This window comes from Cylas formicarius, unplaced genomic scaffold (assembly GCF_029955315.1).
Source record: "Cylas formicarius isolate icCylForm1 unplaced genomic scaffold, icCylForm1.1 PGA_scaffold_10__41_contigs__length_53128322, whole genome shotgun sequence".
NCBI lineage: Eukaryota > Metazoa > Arthropoda > Insecta > Coleoptera > Brentidae > Cylas > Cylas formicarius.
Genome location: NW_026844214.1, coordinates 27960738 through 27983024, shown reverse-complemented (window position 1 = coordinate 27983024; position 22287 = coordinate 27960738). Strand labels below are relative to the sequence as shown.

At 35.7% G+C, this 22287-nt stretch overlaps 2 protein-coding genes across 11 annotated transcripts in view; one reads left to right on the top strand and one right to left on the bottom strand.

The window, feature by feature from the left end:
• Positions 1 to 10548, top strand: part of LOC132697543 (high affinity cAMP-specific and IBMX-insensitive 3',5'-cyclic phosphodiesterase 8) — a 230865-nt gene extending 220317 nt beyond the window's left edge. For 6 of the 8 annotated variants that reach the window (XM_060663140.1, XM_060663130.1, XM_060663132.1 and 3 more), the window contains 7 exons: positions 771 to 860; positions 2730 to 2978; positions 6577 to 6793; positions 7117 to 7286; positions 7350 to 7632; positions 9835 to 10005; positions 10057 to 10548. In XM_060663140.1, the coding sequence (XP_060519123.1) occupies positions 771 to 860; positions 2730 to 2978; positions 6577 to 6793; positions 7117 to 7286; positions 7350 to 7632; positions 9835 to 9992 (1167 nt within the window). In that variant the 3' untranslated portion in view covers positions 9993 to 10005; positions 10057 to 10548. Of the gene's footprint in view, positions 1 to 770; positions 861 to 2729; positions 2979 to 6576; positions 6794 to 7116; positions 7287 to 7349; positions 7633 to 9834; positions 10006 to 10047 lie in introns of all 8 variants that reach the window. The other 2 variants (XM_060663128.1, XM_060663127.1) reach the window with 2 other exon arrangements.
• A 6392-nt stretch (positions 10549 to 16940) lies between these two features.
• On the bottom strand, positions 16941 to 22159 carry LOC132708138 (protein lethal(2)essential for life). Of its 3 annotated transcripts, none has more exons than XM_060680272.1 (4): positions 22006 to 22159; positions 21360 to 21616; positions 21174 to 21242; positions 16941 to 17858 (listed from the first exon to the last, which is right to left on the bottom strand). In XM_060680272.1, the coding sequence occupies exons 2-4, from the start codon at positions 21606 to 21608 to the stop codon at positions 17523 to 17525; spliced, it is 654 nt and encodes a 217-aa protein (XP_060536255.1). In that variant the 5' UTR covers positions 21609 to 21616; positions 22006 to 22159; the 3' UTR covers positions 16941 to 17522. The 3 variants fall into 3 exon arrangements, with proteins under 3 accessions (XP_060536255.1, XP_060536256.1, XP_060536257.1); XM_060680273.1 differs by having other exon boundaries at positions 21360 to 21608; positions 22006 to 22146; XM_060680274.1 differs by lacking the exon at positions 21174 to 21242 and having other exon boundaries at positions 22006 to 22154.
• Between the last annotated feature and the right edge of the window lie 128 nt (positions 22160 to 22287).

The window sequence follows — 22287 nt, the reverse complement described above, 5'->3', positions numbered from 1 at the left end:
TTTTATAGTTTTTTAACTTAACTCTTTTATATTTTTTGCCCTTTTAAAGTACCTTTCCTTCCTTTCACATTTTTTTTAATTCACTCTTTAAAGCCCCTATTTCTCTTCGTGATAAACTTTATCTCTTGAAAGACTCTCATTCATAAATTTTTAATTTTAAGTTTACAGTTTTGAGCCCCTACTTTTCTTCATAATTAAGTTTACAGTTTTGAGCCCCTACTTCTCTTCATAATTAAGTTTACCCTTTTAAGTTCCCTTCATCATTTTTAAGTTTGTCATGTTTAAGTTATAACTCCCATCATATTTTTGAAAGTTTACTCTTTAAAGCCCCTATTTTTTTTATTTCTCTTCATTATGAAATTTACCCTTTTATAGCCCCTAGTTCCCTTCATGTACATTTTCAACCAATCCAAACTTTTGCCGAAGATTTTTGAAATACTATCCCCGCCCGATTGCTTTTACACTTCTTCAGTGACACCCTGTATCAACGAATTTTACGGGTGCTCTGCAATTTTAGCTATTGAAATATATATTTGACGCAGAAACGGTATCCCATAATAATTATCGGCTTACTACCGACGCGAGCTTAAAAATTTCAATATTTTCCGTTAGGGGTAAGTGCACATTTTTATATTGTCGTAAAAAATAGATTAAAGCAATTTTAATAATTGTTTTTTCTAATAGTGATGGCCGGTGATAATTCTTTTCAAATTTGTTACATATACCTTTTTTAGTTCATTTACTATTCTCGTGGTGCTCCTGTTTTTCAGAAAACGCCTCAGCCCACGTTGTCGGCATCATCGAGAAGAAGCAGCAACGACTCTTCAGTATTTAGACCATCAAGGGCGGGACTCATAAAGGTAAGGGTGTTAATTCAATCTATTTTTATTTATTTTATTCGAGAAAATATTTTAGAATAATAAAATTATATTTCTTTGCTTATTTGATGTATTTGCACCCTGTAATTGCTGAAATGTCAGTCCGACACACGATAAATGGTCATAGCGGTAATAATGTTATTAACTTTTTATCTGGTAATAAATCAATAAATCAATCAATAAATCAAATCGATCAAGGGTAGTAGTAAAGAAATTGAAACACAAAATTTATGAATACAAGCTGTTGTTTTGTGTACTGTATAATTGTAATTTTTTAAATATTAAATACATGTTAAATAAAATTAGTGGTCATAATAATCATATCATTCGAGGATATGGTTTTACGTTGTCCCAAGATTTTTTATAATTATTTTCAAGTACATGATTAACAAATTCTATCCAACTGCTCTCTGGTATTAATTCACGCTGAGTTTTAATTACATAAATTGCATGGGCGAACATTTTTGGGTTTATATTATTATGTCTAACTTTCAAACACTCTGATTTTTATGACATCATACGATTGGTTCTTAAAACTTCAACTAGTTGTTTTTTTCTATAAGTATCATCCAAAATAAATTTGTCAATATTTTAAATCAAAATCCGATTTTGTGCAAAAATCGACGCAATTTTTGACATCTACCAGTAATTCAACCATTTTCTTTTAATTTCTGTTGCAATGATTCAAGTAACGAAATCTGATTACTCTCATACATCGCATACATTTTCTTCCTTTCTAGTGAATCCTTACCAAGGAATCGAAGCAATGTTATTACACTTTCCTCCTAATGGCTGCTTAAATCCCTCGGGCGTTTTTAGAACACCTGCAAACAAATTTTGCATACCATTCCATGCGAATCCACTCTGCATTATATACTCGTATAACGACAATTCTCTTACAGCCCATATTCAAATGGCGCTTTTTTTGAGTTCGTTACTCTTTTTCATTCCGGGGTCGAAATTTTCTTCAGCCCACCGTCTAACATGACATAACAAATAATGACACCACTAAAATAAAAATACCATCCTGCACTGAAAACGTTTATAAACCGGCTGTTTATTGGTTCATCGCTCGGTTTGTGGTAGGCCAGGCAAGTCGTGACCATTTATTTATCATTAGTTGGACTATACTAAGTATTATTCTTGCGGTTTTTATCTAATCATAATCCCTTTTGCATTAAAAAAAATGTTTTACCTTTAATTTTACACGGTAATGTTATGCTTTTGAGCCATTTATACAATTCGACCAACCTAAAATTAGCGGATTCGTGGAGTCGGTGTTCTTTGTGGGATTACCAAATAACAGCGATATGTATTAAGTAAAACGGTCAAGAGAAAATTCTGAAAATTATTTCTGAAATGGCCACCAGGGGGCATAATGGCCATCTTGATTTTAAATAAAACCAGGTTCCTGCAAATTTTCTTATATTTTTCGAAAATATACGTCGGTGAACCCAAAAAGGCTTAATGCATTTTAATAAATTTTCCATAATCGAAAAAAAAAATTAAAAAAAAGATATAACTTTTTTGCATCATAAAAAAATCGAATAGGCTAAAATATCATTTCAAGAGCTCAAAGCTAAAAAAGTTGAAATTCGAAAAGCCATTTTTTATTTAATATATATTTATCTCCAATTTACCAAATAAAACGGTAATTCATTGGGTCACTCTGTAGCCCATTTTGCCTACCTAATGTTTTCCCTAACTTTTACAAATAGACTTTAATTTAATTCGGTCTCTTCGAGCACTTAATTGAAACACTTATTAACAATTGCAAAAATTATTATTCCAAGTGTTAATGTGCGAACAAACATCTTCTTTATCATCTCCTTATACCCTTATACCTCGCAGGCGCCGGCGGCGATCCGCGACCTTTTGGAGACCTCGCTGATTTGGGAGTTCGAGATATTCAAGCTAGAGGATTTGACGCGGAAAAGGCCACTCCAACATTTGGGTATGAATTTGTTCAATCACTTTGACGTTTGTAGTGCGCTGAACTGCGACGAGAAGACGTTACACAACTGGCTGACCGTAATCGAGGCCAATTATCATATCGAGAATTCGTATCACAATTCAACTCACGCGGCTGACGTCATGCAGGTAAATAAAGTTTTAAATTATTAAAGCCTAGCTTACGGTTTAATTGTTGCCGTAAATAATGGTTCGGTTTCAGATTGTCGCCAATTTGAAATCAGACAAAAGTTTATAAAATTATTAGAATAGCGTTTCGATTTATTATAAAATTTGTCTGTTTTTTTTCTCGCCGTCAATAACAAAATTCGAATTAATTCACCTCTCCAATGCTCATAATTTCGGGTACGGTTATTCTACCCGCATAGGGAATCAACAATGCCCAATATCAGTACAAGTAGGTTATTTTTTGATGTAAACTAGATCATAACATCGGTTTCTAGTGTTTTCAAATGTAATTTCTGTGTGGCTACATCTGCGTGTGCGTTTGAGTAATAAAAATAAAATTAGTCACAATTTATAAAAAACTGTACGAAGGTACTTTTTAAAGCACAACTTAGGCATCTATATATACAAATCTAGCAAAATATATGGGAAACTGACACACTACAGTTTGTTGTCAATAGCTCCGGGGCCCTCCAATGGATGGTGTATACCGTATATCTTATACCTTTTCAGAAAAAGCCGGTAAAGAAATCTTTTTTTTTATTTTTAGGTACATGGCCATCTATTAGATAAAACTTGATATATAGTTCTGGCAATTTTTTAAATTTAACTTCAATATCGTTCAACATGTTTTTAAAAAATACATGCATACATGTAAATTAAATGGGCACATCCTACAAACGTGTTTGTACATGCAACAAAAAAAAACATGGTGAATCAAAAATAAGACTAACAATGCTGAGCGCGCGACTCTAACAAATATTCAGCCAAAATTAGTATCCCATTAGCATTGCTCCGAACTTCCTTAGATGCTTGATGAATTTTCATAACAGGCCTTAACAACACATGGACTTCGTCAACTACTTCAGTAATCACAAAATAATTTTTGTTTCTAATTAACCATAGACAGTAGAATTTTGTCTCTTATACATTTTTCCAAATGATAAAAATTATGCACAAAGTTTGTCAAAATACTTCTTCTTTCTGAACGTTATGTCTTTGTAATTTAACTTAGTGGTGTACGTTTTTTAACTTTCCTTTGATTTTCCATTTCTTAATAGTAGGAAATAGTAGGACCAAAATCAAAGTGACAAAATCCAGTGTACTGGTTACCTAAAAACTTATTTAAATCGGCAAACATTTAAGTCTCTTATGTATCATTTATTTTGAGTGGCATTTACTCATGGTGTCGAAATCCCATCAGCATTGAAAGTAATTATTTTAAATTTAGTATGTTTCTACATTTAATGAACATCTCTAATTTAATAATTTTCTTTCTTAGATTTAATATTGTGATTATTTAAGTGAATTAAGTTCTATGGATTAAATTGAGTTTGACCAAAAAGTCCAACTGGTTAAAAAATTTAGTAAATTTATTTGTCAAAAATTCAAAGGAAAAGAATTGCATTTGTTCTTTAAAAGTGTTTTATTTATATATTACAATAAGATTATATCCGATCCTGTGTAAAATATATATTTTATTTATATAAGAGTAGCACCGCCAAAGTAATTTTACATTCCAGAAAAAAAATCTTGTTGTCGGGAAATCAGCTCAAAATTGATTCAACTCAATTTCACAATTGTTATGATTGTTACTTAAGCCAACTATTTTGTAAAAAAGGTATAACAGACTCGCTGCAGCAATTTGATTGTAACATAGAAATTTAAAAAAAAAACTAAACCAAATAAAATTAAATAAAAAATAGAATTTGTACATTCTCAATATAAAAAAATTTATAGAAACCAAAAGAAATAAGCGGAGTCAGCATTTCCACGTCCGTTTGTCACTAAAGTCGGGGCCTCCTTATCAAAGACATATTTTTGTTGCAAACCTAGCATTACCATCCAGACTTTTTTTGTAATAGACACCGTCTCTTGAGCTATCGGATTTATATAAGAGAGTCATCACCGAAATCTATAGAAGCTCAGAGCTTTAAAATACTATTTGGAAATTATTTCCACATATCCTCACTCCTAAAAGGTCCAGTTTATTTATCCAAAAGCTGGCAACGAGACAATATTAATTATGGTCAGTCCGTTATCAATATTAAGACAAATAAACAAAGATAGAAGACAGAGAATTCTGACAGAAATAATAATTGAAAATTTGGCAACAAAGCATGAAATATTAATATTAAATACTATGGATGAACTATTTCTTTTAATCTGCTCGTAGTCATTTTTGAGTCAATAAATCAAACCGGTCCGGTTGTATTGAGCACTGTATAATTGTAAAAACATTAAATAAAATTAATCGTCAAGAGTAGTTTGAATCTGTGCTATCACTATCATCCAAGGAAATAATTAATGGTTTTACGTTTGCTCAAGTTTTTTTATAATTTTTTTCCAATGCGAGATTAACACATTCTCTCTTTTTTTTTTCATTCGGATCATATAATTTCTATAGGATTCAAACCGCAGTGATAAGTGGTTAGGTGGTAATCTGAGAGGTATATTACTTAATTTTTTTTATGACCTCGTCTATGAAATGAATGTTATCATACGTTTTGGTTCTTAAAACTTCAACTAGTGAATTTCTGTATAAATCTCTTCAAAATAAAGTTAATACTGATTAAGGAACTCTTGCAATACTTCTTTTTTACTGCTGATCGTTTGTACTTTTTTAGTTAAAGCGCTGCGATAACTATAAACTTTTACGCTTCCTAGGGCGATATTTGTAAGGAGAGGATTTTTTACCCAATTTTCAAAAAGTCTTTAATGGTTTGTGCTGAAAGTAGCACCTAACCTTCCATTAAGGCACAGTGTAAAATAGATATTATTTTTACTTTTATACATCGCATACAATTCCCTGCGAATACACTGTGCCTCACTATTCCTAAACATTTTCATTATGCCTTTGTCACATCGTTCCTTCCTTTCTAGTGAATCATAGAGGAATCAAAGCAAGGTTGACCTTGGATTGCCAGTTAAGTCCACTGTTCTCCCAATGGCAGCTTTCATGTCCTCTGACGTTTTTAAAAACCTGCACATATATTTTGCATTAATAAATGAAATTATTAGCGGATTTTTTTATATGCTATGTCAAAATTTCAGGATTATAGTAAACGTTTCAAACAGCTTTTTAAAATTTAAATACGTACAAACAGTATGAGCCATTGTCCCATAAAAAATATAAATGTTATATAAATTTTACCTTCTCATTGATTTTAGTGCAACACATATTCAAATGACACTTTGTTTTTGGTTCGTTACTCTGCTCCATTCCGTCGTTGAAATTTTCTTCAACCCACGGTATAAACAAACAAATGATTGTAACACCACTAATAGCAAATAATTTTAAAATTTCGAAGGTGTCGAAACTACCAAAATAAAAATACCTCCCTGTTCTGATAAGCGCTTGGAAATCTGATTTTTATTGGTTTATTATTCGGTTTATTGAGGGTAAAGGGCCTTCGGTTTATGATCCCTCAGACAAGTTATGACCATTTATCATGCGCGGGGCTGTACGCGCTAAGTGAATCAGGTATATTAGACTACGGTTTTGGACTTCAACCGAATCCGTCGTTTGCATCTATTGATGTTTATTTTCTTTTTATTTTAGGCGACGGCTGGATTTCTGGAGAAGGAGCGTGTGAAAGCGATAATGGACCCCCTAGACGAAGCCACCAGCCTGATTGCTGCAGCCGCGCACGACGTTGATCATCCTGGGAAATCAAGCGCGTTCCTGTCGAATTCAAACAATCCGTTGGCGATATTGTATAACGACGTTTCGGTGCTGGAATCTCATCACGCCGCTCTCACTTTCAAACTTACTTTGGGTAAGTTGGGATTAACTTTGTTAGAGTGGGAGAGGCACGTGAATTGTTTTACCGAGTTTGCCGACAAAATATTGACTCAAGCTAAGTGACGTCTAGAAATTTAAAAATAAATTTCCTATTTGTCTTTTGGTTCTTTGATCATAAGCTTTGCCACCCCAAGTCTTTACGGCAAAATTTTTCGAGACAGAACCGAGTGCTCTTCTTAGTTGGTCAAATGACACACGTAATTAAAGAAATATATACGTACATATCATTTTTAGTTTGCACTTGAGTTACCTCATGCAGCTTATTAAAATTCGCTTAATTTTTACGTTATTTAACAGGCGACGAACGAGTCAACATCTTTAAAAACCTAGACAGAGACGCATACAAACTTGCCAGGCACAACGTAGTGGATATGATTTTAGCAACAGAAATGACAAGACATTTTGAGCATTTGGCGAAGTTCGTCAACGTGTTTTGTACAAACACGCCTTCCGGATCAGATGCAGAGGTAAGTAAGGTCAAAGTAGGACGCATCCAGGAGTGCCTCGACGTCTTTGTGTATTTCTTCTAGCAGAACGACGACTGTATGCCAATCTCAAACCAAGAAAATATCACTTTGGTCAAGCGCATGATGATAAAATGCGCAGACGTTTCAAACCCGGCACGGCCGCTCCGCCTCTGTGTCGAATGGGCGAGGCGAATAGCCGAAGAGTATTTCCAACAGACGGACGACGAAAAATCTCGAGGATTGCCCGTAGTAATGCCGATGTTCGACAGAGCCACATGCTCTATACCGAAATCGCAAATCGGTTTCGTAGATTACATCATCAATGACATGTTCGATGCTTGGAACGGTACGTCTGGATAATTCGGTTTTGAATTTAATAGGGATAGCAATCTCTGTTGTGCTGCCATCTCAAGACGAATGGCAAAAACTAAATCCAAATTGTTCAATTAGGAATCTGTTAGAGAAGTAGGGTGCGAAGATCTAACTGAAATACGTCATTAATCTTACTGCAGGTGTGAGATCCGAAAATATTACGTTATTATTAAGGATTAAAGTCACGTCATGGAAGTTCAAAATTTACCAAGGTGCAACCTTTAATACTGTTTCGAAGGTTCTGGGAATTTAGTTTTGGTTTGAAAACTGAGTTTCGTACATAATTCCTTTCATTTCCATTGAACAATGAAAAACCATTACATTTGATTCAAAAATATTCATTTTGGTTAGTTTTGATGTAGAGGCCCTCGTTCTTGAAAATCTCAACATTATTTCAGGTATCTTAAAATCCGAGAATCTGGAATTAAATCTTAATTGGAAGTTGCTTGCCTGGAACATATTTTTCTTATAACGGTCACATTCATGAAACAAACATCAAGGTTTTTCATTTTAACCAGGAAGCTTTTGAGAAGAAAGCGATCCAGGTTTTCTATCTAAAAACAAAATTATCTAACATCCTTCTAAAATTTTTAGCCATTTAAATTCACTCTATACACCGCAATGTTTTACCATTGAATTAGAAACTAGTAATATTCTCCCATTCTTAGATATTCTTGGTAATAGAAAATTAGACCTAACAGTGGATGTTTACATTGTCATATCACCATTCGCCCACCCATTATTATTATCAGTTATCAACTCCCTTTTTTGCAGAGCCGTAAAACTCAAATCTCAACCGGAATCATTATACCAAGAATTAAAACACCTAATATCTGTTCTTCTCTCTAATAATTTCCACATTAGAGATAGTAAGCGTTCCATCGCAAAACGGACTTCACCACAACCTTCCAGAGTCCAACAGCAACCCCACACTTGCCACTGTTGTCCTTCCTTACATTCAAAACATTACTGACGACATATCACAAGTTCTTAAGAAATATAACGTTAAAACCAGATTTTCAACTTGTCCAAAAATTTCTCAACATCTGCGATCCGTCAAAGACAAAATTCCGTTTGAGATACCAGGAGTTTACAGCATTTCATGTATATGCGGCAAAGAATATATTGAAAAGACAGGACGAAAAATATCAACTAGGTCAGAAGAACAAAAATGAGCCTTACGTCCACGACAAATAAACTCATCAACTGTTGCTGAACATTATGGTGAATCCGGCATCAAGTCTTATTCGGCCAAAATTAAAATTCCTACATTCTTCAAAGAAAAGGAAAATCAGAATCCATTGAAATCTCTAAACAATAAAAAAATCTATGAGTAATTGGGTGCGAATAAGGTCGATGCGGAAGCAATTTTTATCTTAACTCGTTCAAAATATTCTTAGTTTTTCATGTGGTGTATAGTCTTGCATTATCCCATTGCAATAAGGGACCCTTAAGCAACATTCTATACCATTTTTTTGGCAATAGTTCGCATAATAAGGCCCAACTGGTCTTGAAATTGACAAGAAGACCCAAGTTTTCTAGTGATGTTTTAACGACAAAACAATCGATAAACAATAGTTTTCGATTCTGCAGACTCCAAATTCTCCATTCTGCAAAAATAAAATTATTTTTCTTTGACATTTTACTGCTCCTTGCACTTGCATTGCATCTATATCAGTGGAACGCCTAAGTCAGACTTAACCATCTTACACTAGGTACTTGTAGCTCAAGACTTGTCTGGCAACAATAGCATATACATTCTACGTAATTTTATTATGGCACAATTCCCAGAACTTTGGAAACTTCTCTAGCAATTTCGAACTTGCTTCCTTTGTACTACATATAATACAAAATATTTGTAATTTCTAATTTGACTCAAACAAAGAAATCTACCGAATTTACTTCATTTAATGGCCATTCTTTGATTAGATTTCTGTGCCTGGAGGTTCTAGACCTCAATTCTTTTTTTAATTTTAATTTGTGAGAATAATTCAGGAATATGTTAGATCACTAATAAGGAAAACTTTTGCGATAAGATGCTTAAGGGATCATTTAGAACTGACAATTAAAAAATGGCTTAATGTTAATAATCAACAAAGTGATGTAACGGTGAAATTTTAAAAAGTTCTCTAATGAATCGAATCGATGATAATGCTGAAGTACCCGATTTTTGCAGCTTTTATCGACATGCCGGAACTTTTGGTGTACATGAGACAGAACTACATAAGGTGGAAGGAGTTCGACGAACAGGGTCATACAACTTTGAGCGATATACAAAAACTCCAGGCCTCCATTTTATCACCTTCAGTATCTTCCAATATTAAGTCTGACTAGCATAAGCCCTTCCGTAAGTCCATTGAAGGATATTTGTGGAAAGAATTGAATTTAGTGGTTTCAGGTCACAGCGTTGATGTCGGTGATGTAAGGAATTTTTTTTACTCAACCAACTTCGTACCTTAAAAATCTGACTAAACAAAATGACGCATATCCCTTATACTTCTTGTAAAAAATAAATGTACATCTATTTATGTACCTATTTTTAATATATATGTACTATAAATTTCATATGTATGCATGCTGGTCGTGCATTTATGTATGTGTACCGAACTTTATTCTTTGAGGAATATTTCATGGAAGCAGAGAACCCTCCCACATAAAGTAATTATATACAGGCCGTGGATATACGCACTTTTGAATGGATATTAACACGCATGCTTTGATAATGGCAACTAAATATTTGGCACTCAATTACCACAATATTTTTGTGTAACTGTGTGTCAATTCCATCCATAACCTATTCATATCCATGGATTTTTATGTGGGCTTTATTGATGTGGTTTTTTTTATTTATGAAATCAGTAAGTCGATGTGTAATTTTATTCTTCTAATTATTAATAAAATGATGTTTTTTTATTTGTTTTGTTTTAATTTGTTTCCCATTTGTGAAGCTGTTCACATGGTTAAGTAGATATTACTTGGAGCAACTTCAAAAAAACTTAGTTGTAACGTATTGTATGTCTTGTCTTATGGTTTTTTCTCAGTTATGCTATTCTTATAATGACAATTTAGTTATTGGTCCCCAAACGAATTTGATTAATGATACCAAATCCTACTGAGAGTTTTTGAAGTGACGATAGAAGAAATATTGCGATGACATTTCAAATCTACTTTTCAACAAAGAACATGGCATATGGCAAATAGTGGACTCCGATATTTGAAAACTCAAAATTAGGCTTTGATAATTTTCACCTGTGGCTAGAAATCTTCCATCTTTCCATGCACTTACGGCATCTGGGAAACTTTCAACGTCCTCAGTAACTGTACAAATTTTTCAGGACTGATAGATAATAATTCTCTAGGGCGTTAAACTTAATAATTGCACAAAAATTAAACGGTAAATAGGGGTTTATTTGACGTAAACAACTGCTTATGCCAGGCACACGCGGAGCAAGTGAATGCCCGGCGGCTGACAGGCAACAGCGAGCGTTGTGCGTAGACGGTGGCGCCCTCTCACGCATCATCGTTGTTGTGCGTGGACGGTGGCACTCTCTCACGGATCGTTGCCGAACTACGGCCCAGACTCGCGCTCCCCATTATACGAGCAGCCAGGAGGGCGAGTGTTGACTGGTGATGCTAACACGGCCAATCCTGACACTTCGGCGTCCCGACGATCATCCAACAATCCACTCTGAGAATCTATATTTTCATTCAGAGAACCACATTTTGTAACAAACACAGCTTGGTTTAACAGAATCAACGACATCGTGCTACCGACCGCCTTAGAGAACACGTAACAAATCATAACATTTCAGCCCATAAATTGGCTCAAAACTCAACATAATAAAATAGTTCGATAATCATTAGAACACGACATTGACTCAGAGGCTGAGCCCATTAGCATGACCTCGTCGTTTCTAATGCAAAACGCGGGTTCGGCGGTTAAGGCACACCAGCATGGAACAATCGAGACTAGATCAACTCAAAATATCAATTTTAACTATAACAGTACAGTTTAAACAAAAATTCAGAGGCTGAATCCTGTGGCATGGCTACGACGTTTCTGACGCAAAACACGAGCTCAGAGGCCAAGGCATTTCAGCATGATCATTAATATAGATCAAGTCCGATCTCAAAATTCGAACTTTAAATTTGCCGCAACGGTGCGAACTGTATGCGCATGCGCGGTAGTTGTGCGTATCACGCCACCCGTCGCGAGAAAAACAGTATGCGTTTGAGTATGTATCCGTAAGGAGCACGAGTATGTATTCGTAAGGCATATGAACGCGTGTCATGTAACAACAATAAATGTTCAGTTCACTTTTGAAGTACTCAATCAATCAATGGTCCTTCACCAGCGCAACTAGGTGGTTAATGGCAAGTGCGTAAATTAGTACGTGCACCATAAGACCCCACAAAAAGAATTCAACAAAGTTTAATGATACAACATTACCTTCACTTTTAAGATTATCTAACTCATTCCAGGCCTTTTGGCATTCCATAGGAGTCCAGTCGCCTTTCCATAATCGTAACTGTCCGGCCGCTGCTGAAGTGACTTTTCCCAGCCGAGTATCCAAAACTCGCTGTAATTGATAACTGGTGTCGGAAGACTTGCCAATTATTTTGAAAGGGCCGTGCCAATCGGACTCCAACTTCGATGCAGACACAGCTTCTCGTTTGAGCAACACAAAGTCATTGAATTTAAATACTTGCCTTCCCTAGCAGGGTAATTTGTCGGGTGAAGCATTGTTTAGAATTCGAGTAATTTCAGGTAGACGACCATCGCATCCTAACAATAGCTGTAGGGGCGTTTTTCCCGTACTCTTGTGTGTAGTAGAATTAATAATTAATTGAGTTCGACCGACTAGATCATCCCAATCACGATGAGCTTCCGACTGCACTCGTAAAAGATTTGCTATGAACGACATATAGCTTTCTACTTGACTATTCGCTTGGTGCACATATGGCGTGATGGTGTGCCATTGAATACTCCAATCGATCAAATCTGGATGTGTAGGGAGCTTTTTTAATGAAGTGCCATTGTCCATAATGAAATTTGCTGGGTTGGAGCTCCTACTAAGTGTATAACGTCATTTATCACTTCTGCCAATGTGTCGGCAAATTGATTTTCTAAAGCGTAGAGCCAACAGAACTTCGTGAACGCATCTATAATTACAAAAATATAGAGACAGTTCTTTTCAGTACGGGGCAAAGGTCCTAAACAATCCATATGGAGCGTGTGGAATGGTATTGGTACTTTTGTTATAGAATGGACGTCGATCAAACGCAACATCGGCGTTCTTTTGCGTGTTATACTAAGCAGGCGGCGACATATTTTTTAACAAAATGAGACAATCTAGGAAACCAAAAGTGCTTAGTTAAACTTACAATAGTTTTATCTACTCCGATGTGAGCTTGACCATCGTGGTACTCTTTTACAAGCTAGTAGAGGGATCCTTTAGGTACAAAGTATTGAGTTACTTCTTCACCATTAATTTCAGCCAAATGACACAGTGTAGTACCGATTATTTTGAATTGTTTATGACTCAGTTCTCGAGTAGCTAATTTAACTATCATTTCTTGAGTTTCGGGGTCTTCGGTTTGTTGGACAGAAAGCCATCCTTCAGGCATACGATTTGAGGAAAATTCAGAATCTTCTGTGGCGGAAGGGATGTGAAAAATACGTTCAGCCTTTTGGGCATTTGAATGGTAAGCGGGATTTCGGCTAAAATAGTCAACGTGCTGCATGCAATGGCCAGGCTGGCGATGAATGGTAAAGTTGAAATCTTGTAGGTACATCCACCAGCGGCTAATGCGTGGAATAAGATCTCGCTTATTTTGACTGCTTTTAAAAAAATTACAATCGGTGTAAAGATCGAATGGAACTCCTAACGAAAATGTTTTAGCGCGTTTACAACGGCCAAAGTCTCGAATTCGAAGGAATGGTAGCGAGACTCGGTGTCGGTAGTGGCTTTGCTGAAATGAACAACTACCTGTTTAGTTCCATCTAGAACTTGCATAAGAATAGCGCCGTATCCTCGACTGCTAGCGTCGGTATGGAGCTGTAAAGGTAAATCGGGGCGAAATAATGCTAAGACTGGCTCGGAGGCTAAAATATTTAGAATTTCATCAAAGGCCACTTGTTGGGGCGCTTCCATGACCAAGGAACACCACTTTTAAGCAAATTTGATAAAGGTTTGGTTTTTATTGAAAAGCTTTGCACAAATTTACGGAAGTAGCCAGCAAGGCCTAGGATTTGTCGAACTTCATGAATATTAGTTGGAATAGGGACGTTAGTTAAAGATTTGATTTTTGCGGGACTTGGTCTTACAGAACCAGCGGAAATTAGGCGCCCTAAATACTCAACTTCTGTTTGAAGAAATCGACATTTGTCTAGGTTTATTTTGAGCCATTTTGTTGAAGGACTTTGAAAACGCGTTCTAGCCTTTCGATGCCTTGTTCGCGTGTATCTGAAGGAATTAATACATCGTCGAGGTAGACCAGAGCAATTTTCCCATGAATTTCGCTTTAAGAGCCATGTTAATAGCACGCTGATGATAATTCAGCAATTTAGCAACAGAATCTTCGTGTACCATGATTTGATGGAAACCAGCAGCCATATCGAGGGTAGAATAGTATTTTACATGGCTCAATTGGTCAATATGGTCATCGATTAAAGGTAAGGGGTATCGGTCCTTAACGGTGATTTTATTGATAGCACGGAATTCCACTACAAGGCGGTGTGCGCCGTTCTTTTTTGGCACTAATAGACATGGGCTAGCGTACGGAGAATTGGAAGGTCTAATAATTTGATTTGTTTGTAAGTCATTTATTATATTTTTCAATATTTCTCTCTCGGCAACAGACATGCGGTAGGGACGATAAAACACAGGTATATCAAAAGTTAAATGTATAGAAAACACGGAAGTAGAAATCGGAGGATTTACATTTTTGTTATCAACAATCTCATCAAAACAGAAGCGTACGCACGGGTGTTCAAGAAAATCGCAGCCAATTAGCACGTCGTGCGGCAAATAAGATTCCTCGATGACGTACAAGCGTATTGGGATAAATTTATTTTTTAGTTCAAGTTTCAAATCAATTTGGTGGCGGGCGATGATGCTGTCGCCACTTATACCAGAAATAACCATGTGAGTTTGCGTGTAAAAAGAATGAAAACCTTCGGCGACTGGTGCTTTTATGAGTGAAATATGCGCACCAGTGTCGATGAGGGCTTGGAAATTGAAACCATTTATTTTCACAGAAATAGATCGGTTGGATGGATGTTCAAATCGGATAGGAGAAAGGGCAATATTTACGACGGACTGCTGTGTCATTTCAATAGAGGGATTACGAGGCAAGTTGTCTCGTTTTCGGAAACAGCGCTCTTCTAAATGACCAGTCTTTTGACAATAACTGCAAACGGGTCTGGAGTAAGGGCGTGAGACAGAAGATTCGCGTTCTCTCTTTACTGAGCGAAGAAGAGGGCAAGCGACACGTCGGTACCCTTTTTCACCACAATTGTAACAGCGAATGTTACTGGACTTTGGCGCTACTGTAATGCCATCTAGCGGCGGCTGAGAAAAACTAGAAGAAGTAGAAGGACGCGTGGTGTCACGTGAAGTTATACTCTTATCACGGCTTGTATGATAAAGAAATTTTTCTAAAAACGACAATAAATCAGGTATTTTCTGTAAATTAGCTTGAGCAGCGCCGGCTTTGACTGCCTCTGTGGAAATTCCATCAATAATAACACTAATAGTTTGACTGGCGCTGAGGTTAAGTTTAGTATAGGAAAGCTTTTGTAATTTTAAACGACCATACTGGCCAAAATCTACACATTTATGAGAAGTAAAAACAGCGGCCTCTCGCAAGGAACGGCCAAAATTTAAAGTACCAGGAAAATAGCACAAAAGATCGTCTTTTAAAGCACTCCAGGTTCTCCTATCAGAGGGAACCCATCCTTTGTACCATTCGCCTGCCTTACCTTCCAATGCTCCAGAAATCCTAGTCATTAACTGCATTTCAGTCCAAACCCAAGTTGTGCATCAAACTTTCCACTTCCTCAATCCAATTGCAAGCCATATCTCTACCGGGTAGAAAACTGGGTAAACGAACTCCTTCCATTTCGGCACTCGAAAATTGTCGATTTACATGTCCAGAATTGGTCAAACGATCGGTCAATGTAGTTAAAAGAGCATGCCATTCATTCGAACTTGGAAATACTTCGTCACCGGTCGCCATTTTGGTGGAGCACAAGTAGTAATGAAGCCAATAAAGGCTTAAAATACTGCAGATATCACTAATTTTTCGCTCTTTTTCGAGGGTAATCCCACTTCTGATGATAGATAATAAATCTCTAGGGCGTTAAACTTAATAATTGCACAAAAATTAAACGGTAAAAAGTGGGTTTATTTGACCTAAACAACTGCTTATGCCAGGCACACGCGGAGCAAGTGAAGTGGCGCCCTCTCACGGATCATCGTTGTTGTGCGTGGACGGTGGCACCCTTTCACGGATCGTTGGCGAACTACGGCCTAGACTCGCGCTCCCCATTATGCGAGCAGTCAGGAGGGCGAGTGTTGACTGGTGATGCTAACAAGGACCCTTTTAAATTATTTTTGAGTCCTCCTTATTTTTAGTTTGTAAGGTCTGAAACCTCCACGTTCTTCGGAATTAAAGTAGCAATGATAAGGCCAGAACAGAGTGGTGGGGGCTTAAATTTTCCACTAAATGAGTTGTGTTTGTACCACAGATTTTTTTTTGTTTACGCTTAATTGGGCTCATCTCAATTACGTTGCCGAGGAAAATTGACCGATAACAATTTTTTCACGCACACAACACCCAACACCCGGTGGGAATCGAACCCACAACGTCCGGAAGTTCGAGTTGGCAGGTCATTTCCCGTCGTCTAACACGACCTCTGGATATATTGACAAAACTGTTTCCCAGTGTAATTATTAAAATCATTAACAGTAATATTAGAGTCATCAGCCTTTACAATAATTGTGGGCATACCCAAACTTCCGCCAGGTTTTTCAGACACATTACAATGTGTTTACATGTTTTTAATATAATTAGTCATACAAAATTGATTCATAGCTACTTATCTGCTATAAGCTGTGAACATTTATTTAATACATACTCAACTTAGAGTTGATAATGTTGTAATTGTATAAAGTGCCCGAACTTCTCATATTGCCGCCTTTTAAATATTGCGGGCACGAACAAAGTATTAAAAGGACTATTGTAAACGGACAGGGAAAAATAATATTGGTCGAACACTTTCACACCGCAAACACACACTTTATTCTAAGCAGCACATTTCTTAGATTCAAATAAATTTATAACATAAATTTACTTCCAATTTAACCAGCAAATTTACTAAATGAGTCAACACTATATTGTTAAATTTAACAAAATATCTTATTAATACGGCTTCTTGAAGTTCGGGATACTTACTTTCTAGTCACAATAAAATTAGAAATTAAATAAAACTACAACCAACAATATTATTTACCGTTAGCATTTTATAAAATAATTACAGCAAATGTTAAGCTGATGGCCCCTCCATTGAAAATCGACAGTGCGTTGTCAAGTCATGTAGATATTTTTTAATATTACTTGTATCCTATGAGTCAACAATATATTGTAATAAGCGCGGCTACAGTAGAGTCGACAACGTCCAGCCGGTTATAACCTTCAAAGTGGAACATCAACTTAAAATTAGTCAACAAACGTTAAGCGATAAGGTAAAATTTACTTCGTATAGATGGTAGTGTCAACTATAACATATTATGCCTTAAGAAATTTTTATATTCAAGTGTCAACTATGTTAAAAAATAAAGCTCGTAAACTAACCGAAGTTTAATTAGTCGGATGTTCGATTTTCGGCTCGGGCGATGATGTAGTCACGGTCGATTTCGCTGGCCCGGTCTGTTGTATCGGAACCACCCTATCTGTGTTCTTTGGTTTGTCCGATTTCTTTGGTGCGGTAACCGTTAGGATACCGTCGGAAGACAATGACGATATAACCTCCTCAATATCATGATCACCGGGTAGTAAATATCTCCTCACGAAGTGTCTCGAGATAAACCCGTGTTCGTCTTGTTTCTCTTCGTGTTTCCCTTCGACGATGATGCTGTTGCCGCTGGTTTTCACGGTGATTTCGTTCGGTGCGAATTGCTGCACGTCCAGGATTACCTGAAATATTCAAATTTTGTGTTTCTCGGTGCCAGTTTTAACATTACTTATTACGCCGATTTTCCACCAAACCAAACGCTACCTCCTGTTTAATAAAATCATATAGCTACTAGAGATATAGAAAGGCACTACCTCAGGAATTCAGAAATTAGAGGAATTTATGAAGTATCAATCAAAAAATTTTTAGATGGTTCGTTGAACATGCGCATGCGCGAATTTTAAAATCTTGTTTTTAACCAATGATCTTGGGGTATTCAACAACCAACATGGCTGCTGACATATCGTCGATAAGTCTGTATGCAGCCTTTTTACTGCAATATGTTCAGCTCTCAATAAATCTTGAGGCAAAAAGGAGTTAAGAGTGTGGATATCGCTGAGATGCTCTACGAACATGATATAGCATAGTATTGTCACTACATTATGAAATAGCTAGGTGAATAAAACAAAACTGCAAATTTTCGCAAACTTCTTGAATGACTGGCGGGTCTTGCGACAATTCGTGGTTTGTTTTTCGGAGCCCACTCGGACGGAAACTGTAAAATCAAAAGGATTCAACTTGTTTTGAAACTGGAGTGTTACTGTGGACTGTTCCGGTTTTTCTATTTTCGACTTTTATTTGGGTTGGATATTTTGGATAGGATTTTTTTACCAGACTGGCAGGTATAATAAAGCATTTTTCTAATTGGGGGATTTATCCTAACATGTTGGAGAAATTTAATAGATACATACTATCGAGCAACTTAAAAGTATGATATTTTTATACAATTCTCGCGTTTTGCAACTTATAAATCTCCTGGTTTTCTGTTTTATGACAAAAATTTTTTGTTCGCCAGAATCATGTCTGACGTTGTTAAACTGCGAGGAAAGCAGTGGAGTGGGAAATATATTAGTTCTTTAATAGAGATAAATTAGAAAATAGATGCCTTCCGTGAACATAGAAATTTGTGGAATCCAAAGGATGCCAACGATGTAAAAGGATCGAAAAATAAAACAAAGCTCGAACAACATTTAGGGATATGTTTTAGTTTTTTTTGTCCTTTTAAGAAACCAAACTGAACATAAACTGGACTCAGTTTGGTAGGAAACCGACCTTTTTCGCCAATTTTCACCACAATGTCTTTCCCTGCCTTTAAGTAAGTTACAAATGTGATGGTCAAAAGTTGATTCAAATACCGGGCGATTAGAATTGAGGGTGAAGTGGTTGAAGGAGATAGAGTCATGTGGGGCAAGTGTGCGCAGCGGGTAAGTGTGCGCAGGCTTATTATTTATAAAACCGTTGACAGTAGAGTAGGGGAATCAACTGCCTTCAGTAGTCACTACGACGTTGGACAAAAGACTAGAGTCTTGTCTGGCAAAGTTACGTAGTTTTAGTAATATTGGTAAGTAAAAATTTTGGTTATTATTCTTACGATTTTTTCCAATTTAGAATTCAAATACTTTTATATTTATGTAGCGGTAATTAGTATTAATTATGTCCAATTATGCTCGTTTATATATCTAATTTTATCAGCTATACATCAAAACTTGGTAGAATGACGCAAAAATGTGTAATTTTAAACTAAATCTGTAAAGGCGATTAGGGTTAAGTGTACGCATACGGTTGTGGGGTAAGAGTACGCATATTTTAATGCGTACTTTTACCGCGATAGTGAGTTCTTTGTGTATTGACACTCGTTGTTATTTGTTTCAGGTTATACTTATATATTTCTTAAAAAAAAAACTACAATGCCTCGAAATTACAAGCGGAAGGCTCCACACAGGTCCGTTGTTACCCGTGATCAATTTGATGCTGCTAAGCGATTGATTGCCGAAGGTTTAAGTAAAAGAAAAGCAGCTGAACAGGTTGGAATGAGAGAGTACTCTCAGGAAGCGATTAAAATCTGATTCAACTGCTCTAAAATTAGGAAGATTTACTTCAACTTTCACAAGTGAGCAAGAAAATGAAATATATAATTATTTAAAAAGATGTGATGATCTCTATTATGGTCTTAATATGACAACTCTAAGAACATTGATCTACGAGTATGCTGAAATAAATCATATTCCTCATCGGTTTAATCAAAAGTCGAAAATGGCTGGACGTGATTGGGTGTATGGATTTTTAAAAAGGCACCCTGACTTGAATTTACGACAACCGACGTCAACTAGCATAGCTAGAGCAAATAAAACTGAAAATTCTAAAAAAAAACAAAGAAGAATACTACTACCAAAGATAAGGCTGTTAAAGTTAAGGCCAGTCAAGAAAATATTAATGATTTTAAGGAAAATGATGATTACTGTGCATTGTGTGGTGAAAAATACGTTGATCCACCTACAGAGGATTGGATTAAATGTAGCTTATGTCATAGCTGGTGGCATGAACAGTGCACTCATTATGAAACTGGTGCTTTCATATGTGATATATGTTCTAATAATTAAGATTTTATCATATTCGTTAAAAACGATCTCATTTGAATTTATCTCTATTCAAAACTGTTAACTACTCTAAGCCTTATTCTCGATAAAAATCAAGTTAAACAGTATTTGTCAAAAATTATATATTTAATATATAAATATAAAAAATGAAGTAAAAAATGATAAGTATTGATAAAAAATAATATTTATAACATTAAATATGGTGTAACTATATGTAACAAGTTATGGTTTAAATTATTACAAATGCGCACACTTACCCGCAGTGCTGCGCACGTTTACCCCAATATTGGGGTAAGTGTGCGCATTCTGACTAACATTTATTTTATTTTATTTCTTTAATTACAATTAAGTAAATTGAATTTCATGCTACGTAATTGTTAAATCAATAAATCCTTTAAATAAATACTTATACTTCAATTTATTTTGTACAATTATTACAATTTTATGACCATAGAAAAAAAAATGCGCACTCTTGCCCCACATGACTCTATAGAAAAATTGAAATGTGAGAATAAAAAGCTTTTGGTACTTTTTTATTTTGAAACTTTATGTATTACTTGCTACCATTTTCTGAGGAATTGTCAAGTAAACTCGGATTTTCTAAACTAAGAACTAAATTTCTTATTAAAATCATTGTCAAAACTATTTCTTTAGGTATTGGAAAAGAAAAAAGCCAAATATCCTTCATAAACTTGCCCGATATTCCTTACAAACTGTACTAAACAGACGTCTGTGCAAGAGAAACAAATTCTATACTTGTCGATGACGTTACTGTGCCCATCTTATCAATGCGAATCCTTATAACAAAAATTTGTCACTGTTAAGTGCTAAACTTATTATTATTATTCAATTGATGAGATATGTATGAGACATCCAAACACTCATTATTTATTTATTTACCTCAAAACGATCTTTCGTTATTGGATTTGTCGAGGGCGCCATTTCCTGACTTAAAATCTGCGATGTTTTCTATATATACCATAAATAAAACTTTGATTAGTGCATTGTTTGCCAAAGGGTAAAATTAAACTTAAGCTGTGGATATTAGTGGAGGCTGTGGTAAAGTTAAGCGCTCGTTAAACTCACCTGAAATTTTTCCTTATCTTGTTGAATAGTTGATCCGGAGTCTTGTCGTTGAAGGACGTTTGAGGTATTCCACGGCCTTAGATAATGTCTAGAAGATAAGGAAGGTCTTGCGGAACATTCTCTGAAGGAACTGAGAAGATCATCTCGTCTCAAACCGCTTCCAAAATGTTGATCCAACAGACGTGATGGTCGGTAGAACCAATCTTCGTCGTCCCACCAATCGCGATACCTCAATGGTACGACCGACATCTAAAGACCTTGCGTTATTTTTGAGTATTAGTTTTCTGCGGTAAACTGTTTCAAACTAACTTTGTTCGTAAGTTTTCGATAATTTTATAAATTTCACCCAAAAAAGTGTCGGTGAATGCGTAAACAATTTTACAGTGGGCTATTTTTGATTTGGCTCGAATATCAAAATCTATTTTCGGACTTTATTCGTCTATAATATCTACGATCGTTGCGAAATAATCAACATAATTTTACACAATTTAATTCAGACTAATAAATAGACAATTTTTCCGTGTAGGTATATGTGTGATTTTTAAAAACTGTTTGAATTTTTGTAAAGGATTTGAAAAATGCTCAATGAATTAAAAACCGCAATATAAAAAGGTACAATTGCTAAGCACTAATAATTTAAACTCACCTTAAGTTGTTTTCACTTAACAGTCACTGATAGGTGCTTCACTAGAGACTAAACTTTCTCAAAAATCGAATCTATGCGCTGTATATTTATAGATTCAATTTTTGAAAAGGTTTAGAATATTTACAGTCTGATGAATCAGACGAAACTAATTAAATAGCATAGGAAAGTTCTGTCATCTTGACTTCGTGCCAAATTCGCGATCTGGCAATAACGAGTAAATTTAGGTAAAGAAGGATGGAAATATCGTTGCTGTTTTCCCGCTTCATTTTGCATTTTTCATTA

Coding starts and splice junctions, on each gene's coding strand:
- LOC132708138 (XM_060680272.1), bottom strand. CDS start 21,608: ATGTCGGTCGTACCATTGAGGTATCGCGATTGGTGGGACGACGAAGAT. Junction 21,243..21,359: donor AAGATAAGGAAAAATTTCAG/GTGAGTTTAACG, acceptor TGGTATATATAG/AAAACATCGCAGATTTTAAG. Junction 17,859..21,173: donor TAACGAAAGATCGTTTTGAG/GTAAATAAATAA, acceptor TGAATATTTCAG/GTAATCCTGGACGTGCAGCA.